Source organism: Myotis davidii, unplaced genomic scaffold (genome assembly GCF_000327345.1).
Source record: "Myotis davidii unplaced genomic scaffold, ASM32734v1 scaffold580, whole genome shotgun sequence".
Classification (NCBI taxonomy): Eukaryota; Metazoa; Chordata; class Mammalia; order Chiroptera; family Vespertilionidae; genus Myotis; species Myotis davidii.
The window spans coordinates 2,292,330-2,309,164 of record NW_006293313.1 but is presented as its reverse complement, the minus strand read 5'-3'; the positions used below and the strand labels follow the sequence as shown (position 1 = coordinate 2,309,164).

At 38.3% G+C, this 16,835-nt stretch overlaps 1 protein-coding gene across 2 annotated transcripts in view; it reads left to right on the top strand.

The window, feature by feature from the left end:
• RC3H1 (ring finger and CCCH-type domains 1) overlaps positions 1 to 16,326 on the top strand; it is a 47,566-nt gene extending 31,240 nt beyond the window's left edge. The window contains exons 14-20 of one of the 2 annotated variants that reach the window (XM_006767020.2): positions 2,537 to 2,689; positions 5,681 to 5,894; positions 6,578 to 6,668; positions 6,796 to 6,928; positions 7,962 to 8,105; positions 9,042 to 9,157; positions 12,012 to 16,326. In XM_006767020.2, coding sequence (XP_006767083.1) covers positions 2,537 to 2,689; positions 5,681 to 5,894; positions 6,578 to 6,668; positions 6,796 to 6,928; positions 7,962 to 8,105; positions 9,042 to 9,157; positions 12,012 to 12,162 — 1,002 coding nt within the window. In that variant the 3' untranslated portion in view covers positions 12,163 to 16,326. Of the gene's footprint in view, positions 1 to 2,536; positions 2,690 to 5,680; positions 5,895 to 6,577; positions 6,669 to 6,795; positions 6,929 to 7,934; positions 8,106 to 9,041; positions 9,158 to 12,011 lie in introns of both variants that reach the window. The other variant, XM_006767018.2, reaches the window with a different exon arrangement.
• Positions 16,327 to 16,835: the final 509 nt, after the last annotated feature.

Sequence of the window (16,835 nt, the reverse complement as noted above, 5' to 3'; positions counted from 1 at the left end):
CCTGCTTGTGCATTTGTTGGTACAGTGGTTCCATGTCGCCAGCCCATCCGGATCCGAATCCGGCTTCCTCTGAACCTGAGTCTGCTTCTTGAGTGTGTTCCTTATGGGTGCGAAGAGTTGAAATCTGCAGTTTGTTGGGTTAAGCTGCAAAAGCGCAGGTGATTCCTTTTGTGCCACTGGCACAGCTTGGGCGGGGATATAAATTGATTAAGGTGAGGTCTCAGGGAATCACTAGGGCGGAGCAAGCAGCAATGGCGTCTCCGCCGACTCCTCGCCTCTCCACGACTTCACGTCCCCAAGTGCCGGCGAGCAACTCCGCATGAGAGCCACCCCGGCTTTCCGACCCGCTGCAAGGCTGTCCCACCTCTCCCCATAGGGGTCTGGGACCTCAGAATCCCACCCCAAACAAGCTCAGTGGATTCGAGAGTTTGTAACCCCTTCCGATTGAATAAAACCGCGCATCCAGTTGCAGCCCGCCTGGCACACAACTCCGTACCTCTGTTCTTGGCGCCTCTGCATATCCTACTCAGTCTCAATGTGCTTCTTCCTTTCCTTCCAGTTGTAGAACTTCCACTGGGCCAGCTTTCCCATGGTTCTGAATGGTAGCTGTTTGTCTTATAGTTGGTAGTCTCAATGTTGTTGTGAGAGGCAGCACCCACAGGTCTATACCTTACGTCGCCATCTTGGTTCTGAACCTATGCAGTTTAAAACTGTTGTTCATGGGCCAACTGTATTTAAATTTCAGTTCTGATTATAAATAACGTATATAGAGTTGTGTTAACTTTATACATTGTAAAAATACATAACAAAAATTTCCAAAATTTCCATTTTTTTATATCATTGTCCGTTTATTAGATATTTCAACTTTGCTATGGGTGAACTAATAAGTATCATTTAGTAATATATCTTAAGGTTTTGTGTGTGTTTTGTGTTTTGTTTTGTTGTTTTTTTTTAAATATATTTTATTGATTTTCCACAGAGAGGAAGGGAGAGAGACAGAGAGTTAGAAACATCGATGAGAGAGAAACATCGACCAGCCGCCTCCTGCACATCCCCTACTGGGGACATGCCCGCAGCCCAGGTACATGCCCCTGACCAGAATCGAACCCGGGACCTTTCAGTCCGCAGGCCAATGCTCTATCCATCGAGCCAAACCGGTCTCGGCTGTGTTTTGTGTTTTTTTGTTTTCATTTAATCAATTACAGTGCATGTCTTTCTGTCCATATATAACCTTTTCTCATTCTTTTTAACAGATGCATAATACATTATGGTCAGGGGAAAAAGCCCTCCTTAGTAGGGCATGTCTCTAAAAAGCTAGTTGTTCTACACACAGTTTGTAAGTGGAAGAGAAATGATAACAGAGACAGAATTTTAAAAATAGAGGTAGGACAGTGGCTCAGTGGTTGAACGTTGACTATGAACCAGGAGATCATGGTTCGATTTCCGGTCAGGGCACATTCCCCAGTTGTAGACTCGATCGCCAGTGTGTGGGGAGGCAGCCAATCAATGCTTCTCTCTCTTCATTGATGTTTCTATATCTCCCTCTCCCTTCCTCTCTGAAATTAATAAAAATATATTTTTAAAAATAGGGGTAGGACAAACAAAAAAAGGTGTTAACCATAGAAGTAGGAGTTGTGGTTGAAACTGAGTGATACTTGGAAAAATCAGACCCTGTGCCACACAGAAGGCCAATACTGATAATTCAGAAAACAAGATTGTTTTAGATGGAGGTAGGCCTAGAGCCAGTTATGTGTACCAGTGGCCCCTAGGGATCAGTATGTATATCTGAAGTGAAAGCAGTATTGAAGTTGTAGTTCTAGCACTGCCCTAGACTGATGGAGCCTTGGTTAGATCATGTGGACTTGAACATATGAGAGAGATAGTGTGCATCAAAGCACTTGGAATACTGCAAAACATTACACAGGTACGGATGTTGTGAATTTAGTAAAAATACATTAGACCTAGAATAGCTATTCTGTCATATAATTTCAGATTTCATCTTGAGAAAACAAAATTATGCATCTTATCCTTTTCACTTCATTGAGTCAACCTCAGGACAAGAAATTTTTCAAGATATGAATTATTACTGTTAAAGAGATTTCAGTAAAAAAGTTATTACCATATAGAACATAACTATATAGAACATTCAAAATAGTTTTAATACTCTTTTTTACCTGGAATGTTATTGAAAGAAACATTGAGGGGGCGGTTTAGCAAAACTTGAGGGCTTGGTACATATTTGCTTACATATTGATATGAACTAATGAGGAAGAGGATGATCAAACCTCAAAACTGCAGCTTGAGTCCTTGAAAGACACTGAGATACTTCCTTTCTGACTTCTGCTAACAAAATGTAAAGGCTAAACATCATTCTTCACTTGTTGTGTATGTTTTATATTCTATAAAAATCTGTTGTGACAAATCAAATAATCACCATTACCTTGTTTCAGCATGATGTTTTAAGAAATTCCTGCTTTTTTTATGTTGTTATTCATAGACCCATTTCCTATTCTTTTCTTTTGCCCCCTTTCTTTAGTTATTGGATGAAGAATTGAAGGTAGCTGGGAAATATAAAGGAAATGATTATAGCCAATACTCTCCCTGGTCATGTGACACCATCGGCTCCTACATTGGAACCAAAGATGCAAAACCCAAAGATGCTGTGGCAGCAGGGAGTGTGGAAATGATGGTATGTGTAATAACTAAGCCATAATTAATATAAGCCAAGATAACCAAGTAAATTATCCCCCATTATAGTACAGATACATAATTGAGCTTTACTTAAGAGTTTCAGGCCATATTATATACTATGCAATTGAATTATATTTAAACTATACTTTTTTATTTGTTTTTTGGGGAGTAAATAAAAATATTTTAATACTTACCTAGACAAAGAAGAACATTTGTTATATTTCTGTACATCTAGCAGTTAACCCAACAACAGTTTAGAAACAAAATTAAATTATTTTGCATAATTAATCAAGATCCTGGATTTCTTGTCCAAGAAATTATAACTCTTCTACAACTTTGAAGTTTAAACAACAAAGTGGAATCTAGTGAACAATAGTAGTATTTGAGTCAGATTTGGAGCTACTTAACCTCAAGTGAGCTGTGGTATACTGAAATGTTACACTTACGCTATTTTTTTCTTAACAAAAAAATAATGTAACACCAGTGTACCCAAGCTTAATATTATCAGTATTTTATCCTAATTACTTCTTTACTAAAAAAATAAATAAAACTTCACAAAAGTACTTAAATCCTCCTGCATATACTTGCCTAATCTCTTGTTTCCCCTCCCTCCTTCCCTGGAGGTAACCTTTATCCTGAATTATCATTGCATAGATAATTTTATACTTCTTAAACCATTTTGTTTGCATGTTTATAGACCTTATATATTATATACTTCAATTTGCATTTTCACTCAGCAGTGTTTTTGAGATGTATCCAAATTTATACCTGTAGTTCAAGTTCATTCATTTTAACTGCTTTTATCCTATACCATTGGATAACTGATATCCAACAATAAATATGTATATGAATTATTTCTTTTTCTATTGGATGTTTAGGCTATTTTTTTTTTATTTAGGCTGTTTTTTATCTTTTACTATTATGTGCACTTCTACAGTGAACATTTCTGTGTATGTCTTCTTGTGCACATGCGTGGAAATTATGCTTAGAGAATGGTTTTGCTGGGTTAAAGATACGCCTTGACTATTCTTTAACATTTGCCCTTATTAACTGTAACAAAGGTTTCCTAGGTTATTATATTGGCTTTCGTAGACAAATATTTGTCCAGCTGGTTAAAAGAAGACCAATTGTCTTAATAGAAAAGGGAGACTTAGATGCTAATACTGCTATAAATGAGTAAAGTGATACCTATAATATAAATATAATTAGATGCCAGAGGGAGGCAGGAAGGGAGGGAAGGAGATAGACAGATAGAAAGGGATGTAGAGGAAGAAGAAGCAAAATATAAACCTTTTGTTTTTCTATGGTGTGATTGGGGACATGTTTTTAGGCCATAGAAAACTGTCTAAGAACAGGAATGAGATGAGGCAGAGATAACAGAAACCCTTGCTTTGTATCTGGCTTTCAGAAAGGGTTATTATAGTAAAGTAACAAATATTAGCAAAAACAACCTCATTTTCTTAGATCAGTAAATAAAAAAGTTTGCCAACCTAACCTAGATGTAATTGAAAATCTCTTAAATGGTGAAAGAAGTCTAGCTGTTTCTCAGACATGAATGTCCACGTAAATTACCTAAAGTTCTGTTAAAGTGCAGGTTCAAGTTGAGAAAGACTGGGGTGGGACCTGAGAGTCTGCATTTCTAATATTTTCCGGTCGCTGCTGCTGCTGCTGCTCCCACACTATATACTTTCAGTAGCAATGGTCTACAATTAGATTTCCATTTCTATTTATTTCAATACTTATTTCTTTCTGACTGGAATCCCTTTGAAGATCCTGTGTTGGCACTTACATTTTTAAACAGTGTTTTTCTAACTCCTGAGTTCTGAAATTAGCTGATTGGGTCATGATGGGTCTTTAAAGAAATGAATTAGAATAACAATATAAATACCAGAGTACATTTCATATAGTAAGGGTAAATATTTGTCATGAAATTACATTTGAATGTATATATGAGCTGACTCATGATATCTATATACAGTGGGGCCTTGACTTACGAGTGTCTCAACTAACGAGTTTTTCAAGATACGAGCCGTCTCTCGGCCGATTTTTTGCTTTGAGTTGCGAGCTAAAATTTGGGTTTAGCCAAATATACTTGCCAGCTTCAAATACCCCACCATATACTTGCCTAATCTCGTTTCCCCTCCCTCCTTCCCTGGAGGTAATCTTTATCCTGAATTATCATTGCATAGATAATTTTATACTTCTTAAACCATTTTGTTTTGCATGTTTATAGACCTTATATATTATGGTCTATAATATATAGACCAGCCTCAGATACCGCATCGCTAGTTGGCGCAGTGAACGTCACAGAGAACATTTCACTCGTTCACTGTTGATTTGACATATGAGTAATTTGAGTTACGAGCTCCGTCACAGAACGAATTAAACTTGTAAGTCAAGGCCCCACTGTATATAAAAGCCTAAGCGACTGTTCTACTGTGCAGCCGGTAGGTATGATGCACAATGACCACCAGGGGGCAGATACTCCAACCAGTAGCTATGATGCACACTAACCACTAAGGCAGTGATGGCGAACTTATGACATGCGTGTCAGAGGTGACACGCGAACTCATTTTTTTGGTTGATCGCAGAAGCTGCCGAGCTGCAGTGACTTGGCAGTTGCAGTTCTCAGGTAATGGACCTGGAACCAGAGAGGAGGGAGCCTGATTCCTGGGTGCGTCACCCAAGAACTGCCCTCTCGCAATCCCGGACCCCTCGGGGAGTGTCAAGAGCTGGTTTTGGCCCAATCCCCACAGGCTGAGGGACCCTACCAGTGCACAAATCCGTGCACCGGGCCTCTAATAAAATATAATGTTGTGGAATGATCAAAGGTTTAAAAAGTGATGTTTTATATGACAACCAACCAAAGGCAACTAATGATTTTAATCTTAGCAGTAAGGATATTGTACTCTTTTTCAACCTAATTACAGTTAGAGGAAATTATATTAGAGACCTAAGTGTGGGGTGGATTTCTCATTTTACTTATCAGAATGTGGAGAGTAAAGGAATGAGAGACCAGCGGTTGGATCATCAGAGAAGAGCAACAGAAACCAGTGATGATGACCTCATCCCATTTGGAGACCGACCAACAGTATCTCGGTTTGGTGCCATCTCTCGAACTTCCAAAACAATATATCAGGGTGCTGGCCCAATGCAGGCTATGGCACCTCAGGGAGCTCCCACAAAATCTATTAATATTTCAGGTAAGAACTTCCGGGGTAATCTCATCTAGAGGGTTCACAGACATGACCCCCCAGCACCCTCCCTACTACTCTCTTACTGTCAGTGCTTCCCATAATCTTCCAAGACAATCTGTCTTCAAACTTTTACTTGGAATTATCCCTGTAGAAAGGTAATTATCACCCAGGCAATTCTAGGGGTATAAAGTAAAATTGAATGTCTTATATGAAGATTGCCTAGTTTTTTAATAGCTTCATTACTCTTTATTAAAATAATGCACTCTCATTTTTTTTTAATTGAAGCAAAAGAAAAAAATTACCAAGACTGATGTTTCATTGGGGGAAAAACAGACATCAGTGCCCTGTTACTGTACTGGGAGACATCTTTCCAGATAGCTGTGTACATACCATGCCTGTGCCTTTTAGACCATGAACAGTGGTCGGCAAACTCATTAGTCAGCAGAGCCAAATATCAACAGTACAATGATTGAAATTTCTTTTGAGAGCCAAATTTTTTAAGCTTAAACTATATAGGTAGGTACATTGTTATTAACTTAATTAGGGTACTCCTAAGGCTTAGGAAGAGCCACACTCAAGGGGCCAAAGAGCTGCATGTGGCTCGCGAGCCGCAGTTTGCCGACCACGGCCCTAGGAGAATCAAATCTGTGGATTGTGTTGATCTACAGTGAGTTACTCTTCTCTTACAGATTACAGTCCTTATGGAACCCATGGTGGCTGGGGAGGTTCTCCCTACTCACCTCATCAAAACATAACTTCTCAGGGACACTTCAGTGAAAGGTATGAGTCATTCTTTTTACTTTTACAAACCTTTAAAATTATTCAACTTCTCTTATTTTGTTTTTCTAGTTAGTATTTTTTAAAAGCAAACATTGTAATTTGTTCCATGCTTTCTTTCCCACCAAAGGGAGAGAATATCCATGTCAGAAGTGGCCAGTCATGGCAAACCCCTTCCATCTGCTGACAGGGAACAGCTACGACTAGAATTGCAGCAGCTAAACCATCAAATTAGCCAACAGACCCAGCTACGTGGACTAGAGGTACCAGCCTATAGATATTTTTTTACTCCAGTTTTTGAAGAGTGCTCAAAGATTTTAGGAGGATCTTTTGAAGTACCACTTTAACAGTTACTAGTATATAGGTGTCCTTTCTTCAAAGAATTGAAGCACTTAGAGTTTAGTTCTGGGATGGTGCAAAAATTATTATTTTATTACTTGAGGATAGAAGACAGGTTATCTAAATTTTCATAATAGATATTTATCAACATGTGCTTTAACTTAAAATTGGTTTTTAATTTCTTATATTTCTTTAACTTTTTAAAATTTGTCTTATATTCTTTAAGTCCCAGCATTTATTTATACATATTTTAAAAATAGAAGCTTAGATCTTTGACTTTTAAAAATAGCCTCTGTATAATAATAGCACCTTCATCAATACAGTTCTTTTAGTTTATAAGTTATCACATGTTATTTGATTCATACAATGTCCCTGACAGTTATGTTAGGCAGATGTTATTATTACCCTTTTTTAGTTGAAGTTTTTTAGTTTTACAGAGATTGAAACATGAGCCCAGGTCTTCAAACTCCAAATTCAGTGTTGCTGCTGATTTATGGTTTTACCTTAGTTGAAATTTCTAGACCCATTTTCTGTCCCAAAAGAATATCACCATCATTTGGAAGCTTATCACATAGTTAACTCAACTGTGGTTAAAGGTCCTTCCTTGCCATTAATGAGATTTTGTTGAAATTAAAGTATTTATTTCAGAAAAATGTAAATAAAAAGAGGGAAGAATGTACATTTAATGTTGACTTCTTTAAGAGCTACTTATACCTAAGATCAAATTACTATTCACTAAGTTTAAATCCTCTATGTTTTTATTCTCACATAGTACTCAAAGAAAGAGACAGTATCTTACAGTTGCACCATTTTTATTGCAAATACCTGAGTGATAAGCTGCTTTTGGCTGTGGTCTGAAATCGGGCCTGGCCTTTCTGTGCATGGTGTGAAATGTGTTGAATTGTGTATGTGCTTGGCTTCATGCACTAGGCTGTTAGTAACAGGCTGGTGTTGCAGAGGGAGGTGAACACCCTGGCAGCTCAGTCACAGCCACCACCACCACCTCCAAAATGGCCTGGAATGATCTCAAGTGAGCAGTTGAGCTTGGAACTGCACCAGGTGGAAAGGGAAATCGGGAAGAGAACCCGGGAACTGAGTTTGGTGAGTGTTGCGGTGGGAAAAGAAAGGGAAGGTAAAAGGAAAACGTCCGTCATGGAACTCATAGCTCTAGAGTTGTAGAATCACCCAGAACTGTAGAATCATCACCCCAAGGCACTCCAAGGAGTAATAAATGCTTAGAATAAGTCTCATGAAGATGGGCTTTCATCCTCATTCCTCTCCTCATTCCCTTTTGATTTGACTGTGTTCTTTGTGTTGGGATTCTGCATTACAAAAAAACGTTTAGGGAAAACAAGGCAGGTACTTGGAAGTTACTACATTTCTGTTAAACATTACTGATTAAGGAAGCAGTGGGAATGTGTTGTTTATGATTTTGCTGATATTGTCATGTTATATAAAGATGTGCTACATGTTACCAAATAGCATTCTAGTTTTCATAGCCCTTGTTATTGATGATCTGGCTTTTCTTATGGGATACAATCTACACACCCTTTCCTGTGGCATTATATCCATGGATGTGCTTAGGCTTTGCTTCATAGTGTACTAACATCCATTTCGGTAAATTTTGAATCTTAGGGGATTGAACCAGTCCCCCAGCTTGCATGTAACTGACTTTGTTGTTGTGTAGCTTTCACATTTTTTCTAAGCAAATAAATGGGGTAGTTTTTCTGTTTTCATTAAGTAGATTATAGATAGATTTCATATTTGGTTTGCTTTTTCTAAGTCCTCATTTATGTGAGTTATTTCCATGTTAAGTTGAGGCATTCTCCCCCTTATTGTTCAGCTTGGGTAGTGAACAATTGGATTGTACTCTATTGTGTATGTCTCTCTTTTAGCCTGCCTGTTTCTTTAGTCATTTTACAAAACTATGTGATTTCTGGATCATCAGTTTCTATTATCTCTGTTTGATCTTTCTTCCATTAGCACCATTAAATAGAAGCTAATTGAATTTATTTCCTTCTCTTTCCTTCTCTTAAGGAGAACCAGTGTTCTCTGGATATGAAAAGCAAATTGAATACAAGTAAGCAAGCAGAAAATGGACAACCAGAACCACAAGCTAAGGTTCCAACCGAGGATCTTACATTGACATTCAGGTAAAGAAAGAGCCATTTGCATAGTCATATATTACACAGTCATGACAGAAATGCCCCAATGATTTGATTTTTAAAGTGTCATTGTTCTGTATACATTGAGAAAGAATATTTTCACATAAATTTAGGAGTTTAAAATTTTATTTTAGAACAGATCCAAAATTGAATTATCTGTTAAGACTGGTTACATTTCCTTCTTTCCCTTGCTTTTTAATTTATTTGAAAAAACAATGTTTACATTTTGATGTATACCTTTCTAGTCTTTTTTAAAAAGTGTGGGCATTTAGCTTCTTTCAAAACCCACCCACCATTCCATCTCCCTGGTTTTTAATTTGTTCTATTCCATGTCATCTAATAATTCTTCTACAGGTTTGGAAGGATACCTGTCAGATATTGTAAACCACCCTGCAGTAAACAATATTGAAGTTAATTCTTTTTTTAATTAATCTATATTCAGATTATTACAGATGTTCCATTTTATCCCCCATAGCTCCCCTCCACCTGGTTCCCACCACACCCCATGCCCTTACCCCCTGCCATTGCCCTCATCCATAGGTGTAAGATTTTTGTCCAGCTCTTCCCGCCACCCCCCACACCTCCTTCCCCCTACGAATTTGGTTTTGCTACTTGTAAGATTTTCTCTTTGTCTTTTGCTCTTGGCATTTTAATTATGGTGTGGTCCTCTTTGAATTCCTTTTGTTTGGGGTTCTATGTGCTTCCTGGACTTATAAGTCTTTTTTTTTCACCAGGTAGTGGAAGTTTTCTGTCATGATTTCTTCAAATAGGTTTTCAGTATCTTACTCCATCTCTTCTTCTGGCACCCTGATAATTCGGATGTTGGTACGTTTGAAGTTGTCCCAGAGGCTCCTTACACTATCTTCATATTTTTGGATTCTTTTTTCGTTTTGCTTTACCGGTTGGGTGTTTTTTGCTTCTTCGTATTTCAAATCTTTGACTTGATTCATGGGATCCTCTAGTCTGCTGTTGGATCTCTGTATATTATTTTTAATTTCAGTCAGTGTATGTTTAATTTCTGACTGGTCCTTTTCCATTTTTTTGGCATTCTCATTAAGATCCTTGAAGGTCTCATTAAGATCCTCTAAGGTCTCACTAAGTTCCTCGGAGGTTCGTAGAAGATTCTTGAGTAACCTTATAACTGTAGTTTTGAACTCTATGTCCTCCATTAGTTTGCTTTCCTCCATTTCTTTCATTTGTGACATGTTTCTTTGTCTCTGCATTTTTGTCTGATTGCAAGGACCCGCTGTGTCTACAGTGGAAGAACTGCTGTGCTGGAGACACCCTTATGGGGTAGGACTTGCTTCAGTGGGGCTTTGGTGCTCAGTGAGTCTGCTTCTTGAGTGTGTCCCTTATGGATGTGAGGAGTTGAAATCTGGTATCTGACCAGGGGTACCCTGGCTCCTGGATCTCCAAGTCAACCACTGTGTGTGTCCACCCAGCAGGAGCTACAGCGATATCAGCAGATTTCTCCTCTTTGTTTGGGGATTGGGAGTTTTGGAGCTCTGTGACCCAGCTGCAGTTTGTTAGGTTAGGCTGCAAAAGGGCAGGCGGTTCCCTTGCCCTGCTGCGCACAGGTTGGATGGGGATGTAAATTGAGTGGGGCAGGTTCTCAGAGAATCACAGGGCGGAGCAAACAGCAATGGCTGTCATCAGCCATCTCTGCGACTCCGCGTCTCTGTGTCCCGAGTCCCACACCCCCACGGCAACAATGATTCCTGCGAGCAGCTCTGCGAGAAAGCCACCCTCGCTTTCCGACCCGCTGCAAGACAGTCCAGTTTCTCCCCGTAGGAGTCTGGGTCCCCAGAGTCTCGCCGTAAATGAGTTCAGTGCATTTGAGAGTCTGTATCCCTTCCGATTGAAAAAAATCATGCACCCAGGTGCAGCCTCCTGGTGCGTGTCTTTGTACCTCTGTTCTTGGTGCCTCTGTACCTCCTACCTGGTCTCAATGCGCTTTTTTCTTTCCTTCTAGTTGTAGAACTTCCACTCGGCCAGCTTCCCCGTTGTTCTGGATGATAGCTGCTTTGTCTTATAGTTGTAGTTTTAATGTTTTTGTGGGGGGCAGCACATACAGGTTTATACCTTATACCGCCTTCTTGGTTCTTCCTGAAGTTAATTCTTTGTACATCTTTAAGTATTCCCTTAGAACATTTTGAGACTGTTGATACATAGTCCTGAGTTGCCCTCCTGACAATATATAACAACTAGAAGCCCAGTGCACAAATTTGTGCACCAGTGGGGTCCCTCAGCCTGGACGGTGATCTGAGCTGAACAGGGCTGGCTGGCCAAGGGGAGGGACTGCGGGGGGTTGGCTGTGGGAGCGCACTGACCACCGGGGGCAGCTCCTGCATTGAGTGGTAGTCAGTGTGTCATCATAGCAACTGGTCGAGCAGTTGACCGGTCATAATGGTCGCTTAGGCTTTTACATATATAGATAACTACTAATGCCTTGTCGCTTTCACGCTTAGGGTTTGGCTATTTAAACCCATGCATTATTTTTCTTAAAGGCCATATTGTAAATATTTAAAATTATGTGTTTTATAGTCTCTGTCAAAACTCTCAATTCTGCCATTATAGTGTGAAAGCAGCCATAGACACTATGTAAACAAACAGGCAGGCTGTGTTCCAATGAAACTTTATTTACAAAAACTGGCAGCAGCTAGCCTTAGTTTGAGAACCTCTGTGCTAAAGCATGGATATAGAGCTGTAAGTTAAAGTTTGAAAGCCATTCCTAGTCTTCATACTACTGAAAGAACGGTCCTGTTGATTTTATTCTACTAAATAATCATTTTATCTCCTATTTAAAAATTCCAACTCTGTCTCTTTTTTTAAATGTTAACAGTGATGTGCCGAATGGATCAGCCTTGACACAAGAGAATATCAGCCTCCTATCAAACAAGACCAGCTCTCTGAACCTGTCAGAGGACCCTGAAGGAGGAGGAGACAACAATGACTCCCAGAGATCAGGAGTTACACCCAGTTCTGCCCCCTAAAATATGAGGAGTTCTGCTCCGAATCAATTTGTAGGACGTAGGGTAGCAGAACGGTAACTTCTAAACTTCTTCTCTGAGAGTGGTCAGAGAAGTCCAGGGAAAGCACCGGAGGCAATGTGCACAAACACCACTACTAAAAACAAACCCTGCACATAGATCACATTAATGCATTTTTTAATTTAAAGAAAAAGAAAATTAGCAGTATCTGCAAGCAATTCAGATTAAATTTGTTTTTGTTCTGTGAATGAACTTTATTTTAATAACTTTGGACGCCTTGGATCCAGGGCTTTAAAAAAAAGAAGATATTATATATACACTCTGTTTGATTAATTGTATGATCTTAATGAAGTAGGTTTTTCTTGTATTTTGGTATTATTACATACCCAGTGTGTAATTCCTGCCTTGCAATCCTTTCCCACTATCACAGCCCCATAAATTAAAACAGACAAAAAGCACCAGCCTTTCTGAGAATCCTCTGGTGCCTGATAAACAAAAAGACAGTAACAGACCAGTTAGAAAATGTGCAGCAAACCAAGGTTTCTGAGAGCTGTCATTTGGAAGCCATGATTATCCTTTCCTCTCTGGGTCACTGCCTTCATGTGTTAAGTATGTTTCCTATGTTGTTCAAACGTATTTTTGTTCAGGGGGTTTTCATTTCTTGTTTTGTTTTTAACTTTTCAGAGATAATTGCCAGACAAGTTTTGAAGTCCTCATGCCCATGTCATGGAACCCTTTCATTCTCTTAACGTAATCTGAAAGCAGAGCCAGTGTTCAGATTGTTGGTTAGATTTATATGGAGATTATTTTAAGAATGAACTCTAATTTATCAGCACTGGAAATACTTGGTTAGTGTATAACCTACTTTGAGCTGACGGTTGGAAATTTGGACCTGTGCTTTTCTAAATTGAACTTCGGATGAAATCAGAGAATGCTAAAAAACCAGCACAGCACAATCAACCATGTTTTAAAACTGCAGTACTTGAATTCAAGTTAAAATGGACAGAGCCACATTATTTCACTGAATTCTTCTATTTTACCCTCAAAACCCAAAAAATATAAAATAAAATCCCTAAATACTGGTCCCCCTGGCTTTCAGAGGTTTGCCTGGATCCTGGGAATAGTTTCTGAATTGATCAGTTGTTGCTGTTCAGAATCATTAGCACAAGTAGGTAGAAGTACCTACAGGTTAATTTCCAGAGACTTTGTTTTACAATACTGAAAAGATTCTTCATGAAAATGTTAAAAAGAATAAAGAAGAATTTGGTTAGTTCTGCTGCACATATTCTGATGGCCCATGTCTGTACTGAACTAAGACCCTATAAACCATGCGAGGTGGGGATTATTGGATATAGTCACTCTCCCCATCCCTCTGTTTGCCTGATTTTTTATAATTTCCCTTTCTGGATTATACTACTAAAACAGAAAGCACTGGTTATGTAATGTTACTGCATTGCTTTGGTTGGGTAAAAGCAAGAGTTTGTATTTTTCTTGTTTCTTATTTTCTTAACCCTTAACTCCTGCTGAGGTCATAACCTCAGTCTAAGCTCTGTGTCCATCATAATGTTAACAAACAAATTGGGGGGAGAGGGGTAATTCAGTCCTGCCATTGCCTACCAGTAGGAGAGTCCAAACAGAACACTCTTTTGAGTAGCGATTTTTTAATTTGCCCAGTCAAGGCACCGTGTTTATATACTATTTCACATTGAATTTGATTATGCCCTACAGACCTGGCTGGTCAAGGATTTGATATACACATATTGGCTTGGGATTCGAGCTTTCTTTTTTATTTAAATAAAAATTTATATATATTATATATATACATATATACATAGCTATATCTGTATATATATTGGGTATGTTTTAAGGATTTTTTCGCATGAGCGCAGCTGTTGCGATAAAATGACTGATTGGGAGGTAGAAGCACTGAATGAAGATGAGGCATTTTTTTCATTTGAAATCCATATTCTTCTGTCTTGTTAATATACTTGCTTTTGTGCTTTTTTTGTTTTGCTTAAAACCCTCTTATATTTATTTTTTAAGTGTTTATTGTTTTTTTGGGAGAAGGAGAGAAACTGTGTGTCTGACAGAACCCCAATACTTTTCATTTTTCTATATAGACAACCATAAAAGGCAACATTCTTGGCCTGCAACTTTCTGTGGGCAGAATTGGGCAGATCTTCTCCTTTGGACATGTTAACATGTTCAATTTGGAACTCAAAATGAAACTTAGGGATATTGATTTTGTTAAAGTTCAGAATAAGTAAAATTCCATTGGGGTATCTATTACCACGCCTGATAGCTTCTGTTATTCTGTGACCTTCAAATGCTCTCATTCTAGCTACCGCCATTTTGATACTCTAAACTAGCCAGGAACAGGGATTAATTTATACAGTGTTCCTTTTCTGAATAAAACTAGGAAAGCCACTGTTTTGAATTGATTTAAAATAGTTTTTCACTTCTTAAGGTATATTTATTTGGGGGGGTAGGAAGATCTCTTAAATTGTAGCCTTAATTCTCGCTGTACCTCTCTAAGGTCCCACACTCTTGAGGCAAGCTGGCTGCATGGAAAGGCAGGGGAGTAGTATATTGTACATGTGCCTGTAGCCCACCTCCTGGATATTCTTAAAGCTTTCCTAGTGCTCACAAGCCTCAAAATTTGGGGTTCTCTTTTCCTTTTCTCTGTGATTTACTTTATGATATATAAGCCTGTAAGAAAAAGTGGCAAAAGTGCTTGACTGTTTAACGCCTATTTTGGTCAAAATCTGTGAAAGGCATTGATTTTTTCTAGCTTCTAAAATTTATGCCATTAGAAACAAGAGATTAAACCTATCAGATAGCAAATAAGTTTTTATGCTTTCTACTTATTAAAATATTAATTTCTTCTGAAAATGACTACTTGCTTTCACTGAATTCAAAATCAAGACTTGGACGTCTCAGATTGGAACAATTCTGAGAGGGCCAACGTGGGAATAATAAGCACTGTGTTCACGCCTGTTCAAGTAAGACCATAATTTTATAGCTAGAAATATAAAAGTACTTTGACTTATTCTTTTTTAAGGGGTCTCTGGAAAAGTGTAGAAATACTGAAAATATGGATTCAGTTTCTTGACTTATGTGTAGATCTTTTGCCTTACTGATAGATACTGTCACAATGTAAGTCCAGTAGCTTGCCCTGTCTTGGCTATTTTACAGAGGCTAACGTAACCAAAGATCCATTCCTTGTTACTTTTCTAATCAAAAGTTAGTTATAGCAGAGGTTTCTACTAACATTATTCAAATGACAAGACACTATTTCTAATGCCAGCTACAAATATTCAGCTACTCAGAATGTACACAATTTATCTGGTACAGCATGAATGTGGCTGAGTCCCTTCTCCCATCCGTTCCCCTTCCCTTCGCCTCGCTGTTCCCTTGTATTTATCCTTTTGCTTTTTCTAAAAGACATAAAATTGGTATGATTCTTATTTGCTATCTTGAATGTCTAACTTCATCAGACCTTCAGAGTTGAAGCTCAAAGTTGTTTTTCTCTTTTATTTTCTGGCCCTTTTCTATCTTGCAAATTCCCCTTGATTTACCCCCTGCCCTCCCCAATCTGCAACAGTGACAGTTTGCTGCCTCAAAACAGAGCATTCAAATGAATTCGCTTAGCCAATAACTTCTGTGAAGTTGCCTTTTCTAATGGTGTTATTACTCAGTGATGCACAAATGTGGTATTTGCCCTACTGGTAGGCAAACAAAGGTCTGGTTCAGAATGGTAACCTGCTGGGGTGTTTTTGTTTTTCTTTTTTTTCTTTTTAAAGGAGAGCCAAAGACTTGTGCTTTACTCTGTTTTGGTTTGGGAAACATAGTAGCCATTTTTGATTGTGTAACCTTTAAGTATTTGTGAGTTGATTGTATTGTGTAAGATTTATCTAAAGTTAACTGATAGAGTTAGCTGGCCTTATAAAATGTAAAAGTAATGAAAATTCATCAGTTTCTCTTTCATCAGGGAATATCTTTAATAATATTTTGTGTAAGTGGTCCCTTCCCTTCTTTTTAAGACTGTTTTGTCATGATAGCATCTTGTGTGTTTTTCCTTTTTTTAACTTGTGCCTAAAGAACAGTCTCCTATCACTATGGTTAAGTCATGGGCTGGTGAGACATAATTAACTATGGGCTGTATATGTCAGATTATCACATTCCAAGAAAAATAGGTTCTTTTCACTAAAGAGTATGTGGTGGCTATTTCATGTATATAAATGGTGATGGGTGGAGGTCTTACCATCCTTCTTCCACTTTGTTTTTGCTCATTTTAAAGGATTGAGTAAAGGTTTCACACATAAAATCTATCTGTAAGAAGCACCTGTAATGATTTATATATCATTAAAAGCTAAGGCCCGGTTACTTTTAAGGAAAAATTAACCTGCCTGGAAATTGCAGTGCTTGCTTAGATTTTTACCTTATTAGAGTCCAACTTTGTTTATTTTTTATTTGATGTTACATTATTATAGTGTTCTCTTCCTAAAAAAATCGGCCTGTCCTTTTAGAGGAAAATTAGAGCTCTTAAACTAAAACAGTCACTCAGCATTCGGGATTGGACAAGCAAGCAGTCTGCTGCTGTCGTCATTTTACCCCCGTGCCTGTTTGCAGGTCCACATTCTCCCTACCTTGGGCAGCTGTGAGTTTTATATTTA